The sequence below is a fragment of the Arachis duranensis genome, chromosome 4 (assembly GCF_000817695.3).
Source record: "Arachis duranensis cultivar V14167 chromosome 4, aradu.V14167.gnm2.J7QH, whole genome shotgun sequence".
Taxonomy (NCBI): domain Eukaryota; kingdom Viridiplantae; phylum Streptophyta; class Magnoliopsida; order Fabales; family Fabaceae; genus Arachis; species Arachis duranensis.
The window spans coordinates 2697666-2713172 of record NC_029775.3 but is presented as its reverse complement, the minus strand read 5'-3'; the positions used below and the strand labels follow the sequence as shown (position 1 = coordinate 2713172).

The 15507-nt window shown below is 34.6% G+C and overlaps 2 protein-coding genes across 4 annotated transcripts in view; one reads left to right on the top strand and one right to left on the bottom strand.

Annotated features, from left to right (window-relative positions):
- Positions 1-2052: 2052 nt before the first annotated feature.
- Positions 2053-9806, top strand: LOC107482762 (ATP-dependent DNA helicase Q-like 4A). Of its 3 annotated transcripts, none has more exons than XM_052259881.1 (26): positions 2053-2235; positions 2406-2498; positions 2593-2766; positions 3167-3224; positions 3390-3680; positions 4182-4352; positions 4437-4567; positions 4700-5063; positions 5144-5275; positions 5544-5630; positions 5722-5849; positions 5987-6107; positions 6187-6338; positions 6411-6546; positions 6772-6895; positions 6973-7043; positions 7145-7213; positions 7378-7506; positions 7670-7783; positions 7924-8004; positions 8122-8283; positions 8434-8489; positions 8548-8680; positions 8764-8858; positions 8990-9067; positions 9144-9806. In XM_052259881.1, the coding sequence occupies exons 2-26, from the start codon at positions 2443-2445 to the stop codon at positions 9514-9516; spliced, it is 3486 nt and encodes a 1161-aa protein (XP_052115841.1). In that variant the 5' UTR covers positions 2053-2235; positions 2406-2442; the 3' UTR covers positions 9517-9806. The 3 variants fall into 3 exon arrangements, with proteins under 3 accessions (XP_052115841.1, XP_015958816.1, XP_052115842.1); XM_016103330.3 differs by having other exon boundaries at positions 7625-7783; XM_052259882.1 differs by having other exon boundaries at positions 7625-7783; positions 9125-9312.
- Positions 9807-10878: 1072 nt separating this feature from the next.
- LOC107482765 (uncharacterized) overlaps positions 10879-15507 on the bottom strand; it is a gene marked incomplete in the record, with an annotated part of 6789 nt that continues 2160 nt past the window's right edge. Inside the window, 9 exon segments of the mRNA XM_052259975.1 lie at positions 10879-11636; positions 11749-11932; positions 12023-12356; positions 12546-12770; positions 12868-13056; positions 13254-13709; positions 13965-14748; positions 14990-15099; positions 15232-15507. Coding sequence (XP_052115935.1) covers positions 11162-11636; positions 11749-11932; positions 12023-12356; positions 12546-12770; positions 12868-13056; positions 13254-13709; positions 13965-14748; positions 14990-15099; positions 15232-15507 — 3033 coding nt within the window.

Sequence of the window (15507 nt, the reverse complement as noted above, 5' to 3'; positions counted from 1 at the left end):
TTTGAGATCACCGTATGGGCATTTGGTCTCTTGAAGAGATTGCATTATGATCATTAAAAGGCTTCGTTCAAGGCTTTGGGCCACTTTATTCTTTTTTTAATTTATGACGGGCTTTGATGGATTTGGGCCTCCTTGGATTTCTTTCTTTCTTTAAACAAACAGCCACTAACATTTGAGTTATTTTTGCTCAAAGCTGAATTTGATCAAAGATTAATTCGGGCTTGTATAACTTTGACCCAATAAGAAACTAATTTTCCTCCCTGCACACTAACAAATATATCAAACAACCCATTGAAAGCAATTTAAACAAATAACAATTTAATTAAAATTTTAATAATATTTGATTATTATTTTAATTAAATATAAGTTTTTCAAACTCAATAACTTTTACATTCTTTTTTTACTTTTTTTCTTTTTTTTTTTCTGCATATCTTCTTTTAATTTGAATTACTACTGTTTTCACTTTTTTAAAATTGAGAAGCTAAAAAATATTGACAGAAATATTAAAAAGTTCTATCATTCTCTTTTAATTGTAGACATTTTTTCTATAATTTTAGATACTTTTTCTTATTCATTTTTTTTATATTTTTTCAGGTTTTTTTATTTGATTATTTTAATAGTTTTGGATTTTTTTAAAAAAATAACATTTAAAACTTAACAAAAAAAATATCTAAAATTATAGAAAAATAACATAAAAAATCTAACAAAATAAAATATCCAAAATTATAGAAAAAAATTTTTAAACCTCTAAAATTTAAACATTTTAAATCTAAAGATATTGTTTGTTTTTCATTATTTTTTAATGTACATTCTCATAAAAAAATAAAAAATCTTTAAAATATAAACATCTAAAATATAGGTATAAAAAACATATGAAACGGTGTTTTCGTTTCTAATAATTTATTTTATTTAATTTTAATTATATACTCATAGAAAAATACTCAAAATCTCTAAAAATTAAACATTTGAAATTCAGATATAAAAAACATCTAAAATTAAGCTTTTTTTCTTTTAAATAGTTTGTTACTTTGCTTTCATTTACTTTTAACGGTATATTTTTAGAAAAAATATGAAATCTTTAAAATTTAAACATCCAAAATTTAGATGTAAAAAATATCTAAAAAGTAATATGTTTTTTTACCCTAATTAAAATAGTTTTTATTGTATTCAAATTTTTGAACATTTTTTAGTTAGGTTTTAAAAGTTATTTTATAATAATTTCATATGTTTTTTTTATGTTTTGGATATTTTTTATTAGATTTTGATTATTCTTTTTATAATAATTTTAGATGTTTATTTTTATTTAATTTTAAATATTTTTTTGGTTATATTTTAGAATTTTTTGTTTGGATGTTTCTTTTTTTTTTTAGATTTTAGATTTTTTTAATTGATTTTAATTTTTTTTAAGTTGTTTGTAGTCCAACTAATAGTTCATTATTGGTTTTTTGATTACCTAACATGATTATAAAAATAAAGAGTTAAATATAATTTTAATCACTAAGGTATAGATCGAAAATTTTTTTCGTCCCGAACCTTTTTTTGCATATAAAATGGATCCTAAGATCTAACCTGGATTTAATATTGTCCTTACCTAGGGACCAAAATTGTATGGAGGTAGCAACGGAAGCGAAGAAAAAGGTGGATCGTGGACACTTTTTTTTCTTCTATCATTTTTTGTCTTCTTCTTTTCTTTTTCTTTATAGGAACAGAAACACTCTCTTTCTCTTATTTTTTTTATTTTATAATTTTTATTATGAATAATTTGTCCCAAAATTTTAATATTTAAGTAAAAAGAATGTTTTTAAAATTTGATTTTAAACCTTAGGAATAATTTTGTATGTAAAAAAAGTTGAAAACGAAAAAAATGTTTAACCCATACTTTAGAGACTAAAATTGTACTTAATCCTAAAGATAAATATATTTTGTATTAAAATGATACACATAAAAATAAGAATAAATAGGTATATTTTGTTTCTAAAATAAATGTGTATTTATATTGAAATGAATTATGGATGTGCTTTTCTACTAGTACAAATGGATGTTTTAAAAATAATGAAATAGAAAATCCCGCCAACGCTGAACCGGCGGGCTACAATTCGAGCAGCGCGATCTCTTTCTCCCTTTCCCTTTTCCGCCGCCTGTGGCTGTTGCCGCTGGGATTCGCCGATCTCATCTCTTCATTCGTCTCACAAACATCACTTGAGCTCAGCTTCATCACTTCCCCGCTTGCATTCGGTTCATTTCTCTTCTCAATCGCTCTCTCTCTCTCTCCTCTCTGTTTTTTTCTAGGGTTTTCATATTCCACTCGCCCAAACCTGCATTACTACACTTTATCTTTTCAATACAGAATAGTGTTTCTACTGCAATGACATTATCCTCTGTTATTTGTGTTTATGTCATTTCAGCTTCGTGCTCTCCGTTTCCAGTTCTAATGATGTTCCAATGGACGCTCAACAAACTACCAACAGAATGTGTTCTATAACTCAAATGAAGCAATTGTAATTTCTACTTGCTTTTCTCACCCTTTCAATATGCTTGATTCATCATTTTGTAGTTAGTCATTAACAATGTTTGAGTTTAAAACATTCACAGCCAATCAAATTCTGCGGGTGGTCTTCATTGTCAAGGTAAAAAGCCAAGTGTCAATTGGTCGCAACATGCCGAAGCACATCAAAACTTTTCCTGCCAGCTCAAGTTCTTGAGCTCCAATTTCCTATTCTCTTTGCCAACACAGAAGCCTCAAAATGGAGAACCAACGGATGGGAGGTAATCCTCTTGTTGCAAGAGACATTTTCCATCTTATTTTGGTACAAATATAATAACTTGATGTAATTTCTAGTTCTTAGACAACGGATCGTAGGATTTTACCTACAATAATTAGGAACGGAGGCTTCATTATAGCTTATGTGAATGTGAATATACGGTTCTGCTTGGAGAGAGAGAGAGAGAGAGGCATTTCATTTGCTTCAGTTCAGAGTTATTATCTTGGTATAAGTTGTTTTTCATCCACTTCTTAATCAACATAGACATAGTTTGGTGAATATTTCCCTGTTTCTTTCATCAGCTGTAACATTCCTATTACTATGGAACTTGGTATATCACTGGTCTGACGTCCAAATTTGACTACGCTTTCAACTTGCTCTCTAACACCTTTTAATTCTTTCAGGTTTGTAATCAATCAGAATCCAAATATTCAGACTTCACAGAGGGCACAAGTTGAGAAGGTATAATTGTAATGAATGCTATGATAACCTTAGCAGTCCTTTCAGATTACTCGGACTGAACCTGGATTTGACTATCTTTTGTTTAGACTTAGAACCCATATACAGTTTTTGCATCTGATATTTATATAATTCAGCAGTGACATCAGTTCAAACAAATCTTGACAGGCTTGGCTTGCTCTTTCAAGTCTCCAGAATTCTAGCAGGAGCTATCCCCAACCTGGAAAAACTGTTCAAGTTACTCCTCGGCACCATGAAGACAGGCGAATGAACCCCTTACAAAGGACCCATGAGAACGATAAGCTTAAGCCTCCTGATGTTACCACAACTCCAATTGTTACTAATCATAATTCACAAGTTTTGGACAGTTCAGTGAACAAGCATATCAAGCATGCTGGCCAAATCAACGAGGCATCAACAGGCATGGTTGTTGACATTGATGATGATGACATACTTGAGGTAATATAGTAAGCCAGTCTAGTTGATCTAAACAAGTTTAATTATTATTATTTTCTAACAAAGCTCGTATGTCTAACAGTATGAAATACCATTGTGTTTGACATGGTTGATTTTTATTTTTTATTTTTGGCTATTGACAGGATTGATTTTAACTTGGTAGAAGGAAACAACTACAATATTGAATGTCTTACTAATGTTATTAATTGCATGTAAAGATTCAATTTGAGTTACTTTAACTGTCAACTACTTTACCAATGAATTTTATTTGATATAGTCTATACAATTTTTTCTTTCCAAGTGGAAACTAGTTATAGGAGGTTAGACAGTTCTAATGGTTTTGTGGTCCAGATTTTATTCTCTTTGTAGGTGTTATTGCTGCGTTGTTTCCTTTTCTTTCAGTGTTTTCCCCTCAGTCCATTAATTAAATTTATCTTTGCTGTTCCCCAACATATAGATGCTGAATTCTCACTTCATTTATGTGCTGCTATGTTTGTCTTTTAGACCATTGATATTGATCAAATAGTGGAGAACTATCAGTCATCTTCCACACCCAAACCTCCAATTTCCAAATTCCCTCATATTACACCAACTGCAGATACAAATAATTTTGCTAGAGAGGGGGGTAACTGTTTGCCACCAGAACTTTGTATAGATTGCAATCATGGTTACAAGGTATCCACTGGAAATTTGTTCTTTAATGAGTATCTCATTTTTATTTGTCAGATCATTATGCCTAATCCTGAATGTTCCATGCAGTTAGGGCTTTGTCCTGAAGCAACAAGTCATTTGCAGGAATTTAAGGATAATCTGATTGCTATTTCTAATGAACTACTTGACAATGTTGACAACCTTACTTCTTTGCAGTTGGCAAAGCTTCGGCAAGATAGGTGTGACTTCCTCTCCCACTTGGGATTATTTCCTGCTTATGACATTTTCATTCTCAATATACAATAATGCAAACATAAGGAAAATTTTCAAAACCTGTATCATTTGTAACTTGTTCTACTTGCTGATGCTAGGTCACAGCTGAATATGAAAATTCAGCAGCTTGAAAAATATATTCATTCCAATAATCTTGAGGACAGGAAAAAGTCAAATTTGTTTGCATCCACGGCACCTACATCATTTGTATATGAAACTCCTCAGCAGACTCTCCACAGTAATGCAACAAAGACATATGAATCTCAGGATTATGTGGGTAATGGGACATGTGGGTCATTGTTCCAGTCTCTTTCATTCTCTTGTGCAGATACATATGGCGTGTCATCAGGTCCAGTGTCGAGGGAAGCTTTCATCCCAAAGATTATTGAAGTAAATTACATTGAAGGTTCTGGAGACAAGCGCTGGAGCAGTAAGGATTTTCCTTGGACAAAACAGTTGGAGGTGTTTAACTGCTTCATTGCCTGTTCCCACTGCATATACCTTTATAGCTATCATCATTATAATTTTCCTTTTATGTTCAGGTTAATAATAAAAAAGTTTTTGGAAATCACTCATTCCGCCCCAATCAAAGAGAGATCATTAATGCCACAATGAGTGGATGTGATGTTTTTGTTTTGATGCCCACTGGTGGAGGAAAAAGTCTGACCTATCAGGTACTTACAATTTATCAAGTGACCTTTTGACTTATGGCTTTTTCAAGTAGACTACGGATACCTTTTAATGATAGATTCTTTTTATAATTTTCAATTACAATTTAATTTATTTGGTACAGTGTCTATAACATATTGTATGACAAATATACAATATCACTTGTGTCAAATGGCTCAGTCAAAGTGATGCTATACAATATGAATTTCCGTTATTTTATATACTTCCATTTTGTTCTTATTAACTTACAACTTTAGATGGTCTTGTTTGCAGCTGCCAGCTCTTATCTGTCCTGGCATAACATTAGTAATTTCTCCCCTTGTGTCCCTTATTCAAGATCAAATTATGCATCTACTACAGGTACTGCTAATTTTCTATTAACGTATTCCATTTTTTATTGTGTTTTTCTGATAGATATATGCTTACATTCTCCTTTTTACTTGCCATATAGGCAAATATATCCGCTGCTTACTTAAGTGCTAATATGGAATGGACTGAACAGCAAGAGATCTTTAGAGAACTTAATTCCGAATATTGTAATTATAAGTTGTTGTATGTAACACCAGAAAAGATTGCCAAGTGAGTGCCATTATGCTCTCCCACCCCCTTAAATTTATTTATTTTTTCTTGATAAGCAAATATTGCTTTTTAATTGAGAAGCATATTCTTCATTTTCGATTTTCGATGAAGTTCTTTAGTTTTTAATGTGACTGCAGAAGTGACGTGCTTTTACGAAACCTGGAGAGTTTACATGCTCGAGAATTGCTTGCAAGAATTGTAATTGATGAGGCTCACTGTGTGAGTCAATGGGGGCATGATTTTAGACCAGATTATCAGGTTGGAGCTAATTTTACCTTTCAAATTGATGTTGCATGATATATCATATAAATTTTAATCGATGTTGTGACTTGCACAGGGACTTGGCATATTGAAACAGAAATTCCCAAATACTCCTGTTTTAGCTTTAACAGCTACTGCAACAGCTAGTGTCAAAGAGGACGTTGTGCAAGCATTAGGACTTGTTAACTGCATTATTTTCCGGCAGAGTTTTAATCGCCCAAACTTAAGGTTTGTCAAATGGAGACCTACTTCTTACTAGACTTTGAAAGTATGAATCATTACTCATTTTGAATGTTGCAGGTATTCTGTCCTTCCCAAGACCAAAAAGTGTTTGGAAGACGTTGACAAATTCATTAGGGAAAACCATTTTGATGAGTGTGGCATTATATATTGCCTTTCTCGAATGGACTGTGAAAAGGTTGCTGAAAAGTTGCAGGTTGGTCATCTGACTGCACCTGTATTGTTGCTTCTCTTCCATTTTTCTTCTCTGTCATGCTTATTGTTTGTTTATTATTCTTTCTGGATGATGATGTTATGGCTACATGATAAACCATAATTGGACTTGTTTTATATTTTCTATAAAAAAGTAAAACTAGAAGTCAACATCTAGTTGAATTGTTGTAACTTGCAAATACATTATCTAGTTATGTTTATTGTTCAGGAGTTTGGACATAAGTGTGCATTTTATCATGGTAACATGGATCCTGCTCAACGTGCCTTTGTTCAAAAGCAGTGGAGTAAAGATGAGATCAATATAATTTGTGCTACTGTGGCATTTGGAATGGGTAAAATATGCTTCTCAGATAGTAGTTATTGCATTGATTTGCTTGAGTAGAATCATAATTTAAAGTTAAAATTTCAGGTATTAACAAGCCTGATGTTCGCTTCGTAATCCATCATTCCCTTCCAAAATCTATTGAAGGTTATCATCAGGTATGGCAGATAGCGCAGACAATTAAAATATTATTTTGGCATAGTTTCTGAATCTGTTTCTGTTTGCTAACATGTCTTCTTGCTTTTCATCATCTTTCAAGGAATGTGGACGAGCTGGTAGAGATGGTCTACGTTCTTCCTGTATATTATATTACAGCTACAGTGATTATGTTAGTATCAGATAATTGAATAGTAAATTGTATGGAATTGGAAGATCATTCAGAATTTATATTAGTGGCAAGTTATTTGAAATAAGTAATAATTGATATCCAGATCTCCCCATTTTGTTGGTGTTTTCACTGCTGATATCTAGCTGTATATAATTTATTTATAGATTCGAGTTAAGCATATGATAAGTCAAGGAGCAATAGAGCAAAGTTCAATGACATATGGATACAGTCGCTCAAATATGACAAATTCAGGAAGGATATTGGAAACAAACACTGAAAACCTTTTGCGAATGGTAATTCTTTCTTAAATGGGATAACAAAAGGCTGGTTGAAGTTTCTATATTGGCTGTTGCTATATTGTCACCCTTTTTATTGTTGATTTTACAATATGTTTTCCTTCAACTGTCTCAGGTCAGTTATTGTGAAAATGACGTTGATTGTAGGCGTCTTCTGCAGCTTGCTCATTTTGGGGAGAAGTTTGATTCTTCAACATGTCAGAAAACATGTGATAATTGTTTGAAGAACACAAGTTTTATTGAGAAAGATGTCACCGAGATTGCAAAGCAATTGGTTTGAAAGCATCTTTTTTCTATAAAATATACTGTTTTCATCCTTCCAGTTTAAGGAATTATGTTAGTTTCAAACTTCCAATATTTGAGATAGAGACTTTAGTTCACTATTTCTCAGTTCGTTTGATTGCCTCTTTTTAGGTTGAACTGGTTAAGCTAACTGGGCAGAAGGTCTCATCATCACATATATTAGAAGTCTATCGTGGATCCTTAAGCCAGTTGGTATGCCACTAAGATAACTTGTTTTATTTCTCCTCTCTTTACTGTTACAAATATTTTCTTGCCCTATTTATCCATTAAATATGTCCTCTAGTTATATACTTCTAATGTTAAAATCAGGTCAAGAAACACCGTCATGATACTTTGAGCCTTCATAGTGCTGGGAAGCATCTAGCTAAGGGTGAGGCTTCTCGAGTATTGCATCATCTTGTTGTAGAGGATTTTCTTGTGGAGGAGGTTAAAAAAAGTGATTTTTATGGATCAGTATCATCAATATTGAAGGTATTGAAAGAAATAGTCTATGTTTGAATCCTGCAATTTATTTTCAGAAGTTTCTTATGTGCTTGTTGTGCTTCTATAGCTGTTGTTGCAGCCTTCATAGTTAGACTTTAAATAATAGTAAGCTGTCCAATGGGTTGAATTGTTTTGCAGGTAAATGACCCCAAGGTCCGCAACCTGTTGCTCGGGGGCCAGAGAATTATACTGAGGTTTGCCGATCTCATGAAGCTATTTCTTGCTACTTAATAGCATCCTGAAATGTTGTAGGTTCCCATCGTCCATAAAAGCATCAAAATTAGCGAAGTTCGAGTTCACTCCAGCTAAAGGATCTCTGACATCTGGAAAACAAAATAGTCATCAAATTGATACTCCTGCTCAGCCCCAAACTCAAGTTGACATGGTATATAATGGGTTTTCTTTACGGTTCTTTTTGTTCAATTTTCTAATCTGTCTTGAATTGTCTTTGATAGAACTTTATTTCAGAATCTTTCAGCAAAGTTATACTCAGCATTGCGGTTGCTGCGGGCAACTATTCTTGGTGAAGCTGGAGACGATGTCTTGGCTCACCACGTATTCTGGTTAGTTATACAAGTTCTCTGTATAGAGCTCATTTAATCTTGTGCAGTAATGGATTATGAATAATTTAATTCAATTGAAATTTTGTCTTTGAATGCTAAGCATCTGATGAGCTGCTGTTTCTGTTATATAGTAATTCTCTGTTGCAGCTGATGAGCAAGAAAGTACCAAGAACAAAGGAAGAACTCCTTGAACTCAATGGCATGAGCAAGTAAGTTCATTCTACGAATTAATCAAATGTACTGGTTAACTGAGTCGGCGTTCACAGACGTTTCTGTTTAACACAGGGCCAAGGTAAGCAATTATGGTGATCAGATACTGAAAACCATTGAAAATACTATTAATGAGTATTACAAGTTGGATAAAAGCAGCAATGGCAGTGCTGATTCTGCAAAAAGGAGACGAGATGCAAATGGAGGCCTAGATAGAAATCTTGAGGATGATGATGATGAGTTGACTAAAAGTACTGGTCGCTTAAAGAAAAGGACAGTGCAGAGAAATAATAAAAAGGCTGAGATATACCATTCTGAAGAGGAAGATAATTACTATGGATGTCTTGATGAGGACCTAGATTTTGACAATATAGAAAATGAAGCACTAAATAGAATAAACAGTAGGAATGCTAATGGAAGAGTACTGCCTCAATGGACACCATCTTGAATTTGTATTATTATTTATTAAGGGCTTTTTCTTGAACACTTGGTGGTTGGTGCCAACCTAAAAATTAAGAGGAAATTGTATATAGCTCCTCACTCTGTCATGGCCATCAATAGTGTATTCTGGGACAACACGGCATTTTGAGTAATGCCGTTGACGAATTGTTAATATGTATTATTGGTCGCAATTACAAATTGTCAATTATATTTCTTCGGAATAGGTGGTCCTGTATCCTAAGTTAATTGATGAGGAATAAATTTAAGAGAAAGTCCTTATATTTAATGGTGGAACAAACATATGCTGGTCTTATATAGTCAATTGCTTTTAATAATTATATTTATTTGGTAATTTTAATTGGTAGGCATTCTATTCAAGTGGATTATATTTGGTTATTTATGAATTTAGTTTTAATATTTAGTAATGCGAATAAATGATTATTTGTACTCATGAAAGATATAAACGCTCACAAATGTACTAATGTAAAAATAAAACGACAATTATAATTACGGAAAATGACTTCTGTGTGCCAAGAGTATTAATGGAATTCAAATGGTAATTTATTCTTAGTTATGCATTAATATATCGGCATTGCGCTGAATGTTTATCTATAAAAAGTGCTATAATTAAATAGTTGTAAAAACTATTTAAAGTTTTTATAAATACAGGAGAGTATTGTCACATTCCAACGTTACTGTGTTGGTATTTGGATTTACTCAACCTCTTAAATTAAGATAAAATTAGTATAAATCTTAAAATTTAACAAGAAAGTTAAGAATATAAGAGAACTCAAGAAAAAGGAGGTTTTTGTGGAAAGAATACTTTATTACTCAAGTATTTGTTACAAATAACTCACACTCAAACCCTAACTCTCACCCCTATTTATAATCATCAGTTAGGATTAATCTAATCAACAGTTCAAATTGATTATCTAGAACCTTCACTACAAATATTTATTCTACCACATTTCTCCAAATATTTTTAGATTATTCCATACTACTATTCATACTTCTATATATATCCACATTCTTTTAGATTACTCTATGACATTCCAAAGTCTTAGAACTTTCTAAAATATTTCAGGACTTTCTAGAACATTCTAGACCATTCTGGAACTATCTAGAACATTCTTAAACACTCCAAAACACAGAGTGTACCCTTGAGAGTTATTTACGTCGTTTTAGAGTCTAGACAAATTGACCATTCGATTCTTCAGCATGGCCGTTGGCTGCTGATAGTTTCATTCAAATCATATACAAATGCCTCCTCTCTCGATTAATTGTCATAAACTAGGGAGTTTGTCGTGCCCTTTCGGGTGAAATACAACTAGTTCATTATATAGACAATATTCCACCACAGGAATAGAACTTCCGAAATCAACAAATACCAGTAATTAAAATCTAGACCATGGATACATACCTATTTACATATCTGTTCGTTACATTCAAAAGAATTCACTACAAACAATCACTTATCTTTACAGCAACCTAGGATAAACAGCTGACAACATTTTTCTTTTCCCGGTCATGCAGCTGACAACTTTTAACACACTGATATATACACAAATGTGTGTCTAATTATTATTAGTGTTATTTTTGTACTTAAATTACATTCACATGCTATCAGTGTTATTTTTGTACTTAAATTACATTCACATGCTATCAGTCAAATGCTTGTACCAAGGTCCATGAACACTAACTGATATGTTGGCTGCCACAATCAAAACACCGGCAGCTTCCACTACTTTGTCAGTCAGAACACAAGCCCCAACCTTGAGGAGGGCCAGCTCTGCTAATTTTCTGCCGCATGGTCCGCTTCCGCCAAGCACAGTACCACGCAGTGCTGAATAGACAGCATTGAACACCCTCTCAAACACAGGATCCCCAGCTTGGAGGCTCTTGCCTAGCATCCTCCCAGCAACCACCTTCCTTGACTCAAGTTTTCCAGCATCTTCCTCACCTGTGCCCAAGTTGCATATCACTTCTACAAGATCTTTAACATCAGCATCCTCAACGCTGTCGACGAGGTCAACAAGTCTTTCAGCACATTTAGTTACAATGTTCTCCATATCTGTAGAGCTAGATACTGCTTTTTCACTCAGGAGAATCTGGCGACATATAAGAATGCTGCAGTTTCCAAAATAAGATATTGGTAAATATACATACATACCATTGAAAGTGAGACACATCACACAACATTATCTCCAGCATTAATTCAGTTAAGGTGTAACTAAATTACCTTGTAGATATCACAATAATCTTCTGAATTTGAGCCTGAACGGATCTCAGCCTCGACAAGTTAAGAGATAAGGTCTCCGGTAGATCATCTTGTTTCAAACCAGATATTCCGCTAACTAATTTTAGCAAACCAAGCTTCACAACTAGATCAACTGGTTCTCCTTGGCATTCAGGCAGCTGGTTACCTGATAAAATCAAATCAAATTATATACAAGCGGCAACCAAAAATAAGCATCAGTGAAATTAGAGGTAGAGAAGATTTCTCAACATTGTACCTGTAGCATTAACATCAGGAGAGGATACCGTTTGACTACCAGTTGTTTTAAGCATAACATTTCCCCCAGTTCTGAGTGTAGTGGGAGGAAGACATTCTTGGGAAGAATTATCACCCAACGCTGAACAGAAACCCACATGTTCATCCCACTCCCGATCTTTGCAATTCCAGACAGATGAAAGCCATCTAACTGTTGATGGCAAAGAGGTATTGGCTACAGATGGAGATCCATATTTGTTACTGAAGGCATTTCTAAGGTAGTCCAGACCAGCAGGCCCCTTAATCAAAGGCTCCATCAGTTTTATACGTGCTTTGCTTATCTCTTTCTTAAGAATCTGTCATAAAAACATTTAATATGTCACAATATAAAACAAATATTTACAGGCTAGAAAGCATCCATGCTGGTGCAGTTTCTTCTTTTGTTTGAGCTCAAGCTGCTCAAATGTGTCTCTATAAGTACTCCTCACACTAGTAACAGTAAATTCATTGAAGGAAATAAGTAGAGGAAAGATAGGCAAACACACCTGAATCTGTTCAAGGACAAATCGCAAACCCTTGATCAAGGCTATAACACAATTGTTTGCCTCATCCCTTGATTGACATATTTCTCTCAACTCAGAAAATAATTTCTGGTGTGTAGCCTTCATTATCTCCTCATTGGCTGGAGACGAGAGCTTTCGTAAGTTGGATAGCGAAAACTCGAGGATTTGTCCAAGGTAATCAATATCCAGGTTACCTGATGTAAGCACCTTGAGATACACAAGAAGATATATCAGAAAATGAGAACTAAATTAAATGTTAGATATGTCAAATGCCACATTTAATAGTATCACATGCTGCTGCTACCTGAGAAAGAATTTCTAAATCAATTGCTGCAAAAATATCTTCCTTCCAGCTTTGTGGAGCAATGTCACAAATCTCATCCCTAACCTCTCCCACAAGCTGCACAATCTGATCATAATTGGGCTCTTCCTGCTTAACAGACTCCATGATACCATCCCAAAAGGCCTTCTCCATTGTCTCTTTTATTTTCCCCTGCATTAATTAAAAAATGTTTGAATCGATAATCAGAATTTTATGTATGTCATCAGTTGAAAGCAATTTTGATAAATTATATTTTGAAAAAAAATAAAAAGATGGATTTTAGATTAGAGAATTTAATTTTGAAGACTTTAACTAAAGCACGAACCAAAATGACCCAACAATGCAACATGACAAAAAGATGCACTGACCTCAATGTTATTCTGAATGTGATCAGAGACGTCAAAGCCATCAGCAAAGCTACGGTGACTCTCATGAAGAAATTCATTTACAATAATTTCATTCTCTGTTATTGACATTGCAGATGACAGAGAGTCCATCTGACTGACTGAATTGGTTCTAGGTGCTGAGAAGCTTGCCCCTCCAAGGGATGTGTCACTCTCCTTGAAAAGAGAGCGAACTACTCGGCTATGCCTGTTATTTCCCACATCTGAAGTATTTCTTTCACTTGAGCTAGCGACAGTAGAAAGAGGTGTTGGGCTTTGAGATGTTGGTGGAGTTATTCCGGACCTCACTTGTCTTCCGTTGGCTTTCACTCTGAAGTATCTAGATCGTGTTTGAGACAATGCAGATTCCATACGTTCAACCCCAGCATCTCCACTCAGGTGCTGCACCTTTTCTCTCAACAGCTTTTGATCTTCAGTGACCTGCAGTAAAAAAGCTATAAGATTAGGTAATGGTTACTTCATTGCAATAAATAAGAAAACAACCAAAGGAAGAAAACCGGATATTGAAAGATCATCCAAATGACTAAGCAAGCAAAATGTGTGTAAAAATTTATTCAACAAAATAACTCCGTACACATCTGACAATATTTCACTTCCGCATCCAGTATCCAGAGTCCATTCAGCAAACATTCAAAAAAAAAAAAAACTCGCAAGTAGAACAAGATGGAGAATTACCTGATGCCGAACAGCTCTCATATCATGGCTAAGTTGCACACCATCACCATCTGACGTTAACTTACAAGTTTGAATCATAGAAGCCTCAAGCTGGCATGCAGCTCTTACCAAATCCTCCTCAAGTGATTGAGCATCCCTAACCTTCCAGACGACAAAACAATTCAAGTACGAGCACCATGCTTTATCAAAAGAAGCAAGCTGAGATCGGAAGGTGCAGCGCTTTACAACTGCTGTGTCAGTCTCTTCATCAGAACTCTGTATTGGTCCATCTAGTATAATCTTAACCAGCACCTCAAACTTCCGAATGAACTCTTGTGCAGACTTGGCCAATGCAATCTCACGTTCTCCCATTCCACTGAAGACAGCATCTGGATGACCCAATATCATGTAAGCACAAAGAACAATTCTCACTGGATACCTTGATAACCTAGTTAAACTCTTGTTCGACTCCTTGACTGAATCTATTTTCTTTGCCTCCCTGTTTCTCACAGAACTCCTGGGTGTAGGCCTTTTCTTAGGGGTAGCAACACGCTTGAGAAGGTGATCAATGTTATCCAAGCTCAAAAAACGATTCACAGGAGAAACCATTGTGGACACTCTGAGGCGGCTTTCAATCCGATCAAGTAAAGTTTTGACAGTTTGAAGCGTAGAAGATGATTCAATCAGAAGAGCAAGCTGTTCAAAAGGCATTGACTTGACAGATTTCTCATTGATCCCCAATGAGTCATAAGCTGTTGCCAGGGCAAAGGTTGTTCTCTTCTGTCCCAGGAACCTCCTCCAGCACCTTAAAGAAGAAGCAAATAAATGACATACGTTAGGTGAAGTCCCACATACTGTCAGGCTTAAAAAACCCAATATTCATTGTACTTCAGCTTTAAGAAGGGTGTAAATTCAATCCAACAGATAAACAGATCTTCAAGTACATGATTCCTATGAAAACACATAATAGCTTTGAGCACAGACTTCCTCTAACGTGACTACAACCAAGTAAAGAAGTGGAAACAGAAATATTGAATGAGGATAACCTTGCTAGTTTTTTGGAAAGATATTCTGCTTGTTGTGGCATTCTACCCCAGTTCTCTCGTCCATAACCCCTTCCCCTATGCCTGAGAAATTCAGCTCTTTGTTTTCTTGCCTGATCAGTATAAATTCAGAAGCTTAGTCTTAGTCATAAAACAAGCACTGATAAAGACAAGAAGAAGCGAGAGTTTTGAGATGGAGAATGAAAGAGATAGAAAAACAACAGCTTCAAAAGTCATCATGGTACCCTTTGTAATCGATTTTCCAATTCATCCTTCTTTTTCCTTCTCTCAATCTCACGCTGGTGGGATACAGACTTCGCCACATGTCTAACCTGAGAGACTCGAGCATGTGCTTTTTTCTTCTCAGCTTCCAACAATCCAAGTCGTTTTGTTTCAGCAGCAGCTCGTTTTTGGTGAATTGCTGCACGCACACACTCCTTATATTTGTTCTCTCTAGCCATCCTTCTCATCAATGACTGAGAAGATCTTTCTCTAAGAGACGCCCTTCTCTGTCTGTGAGC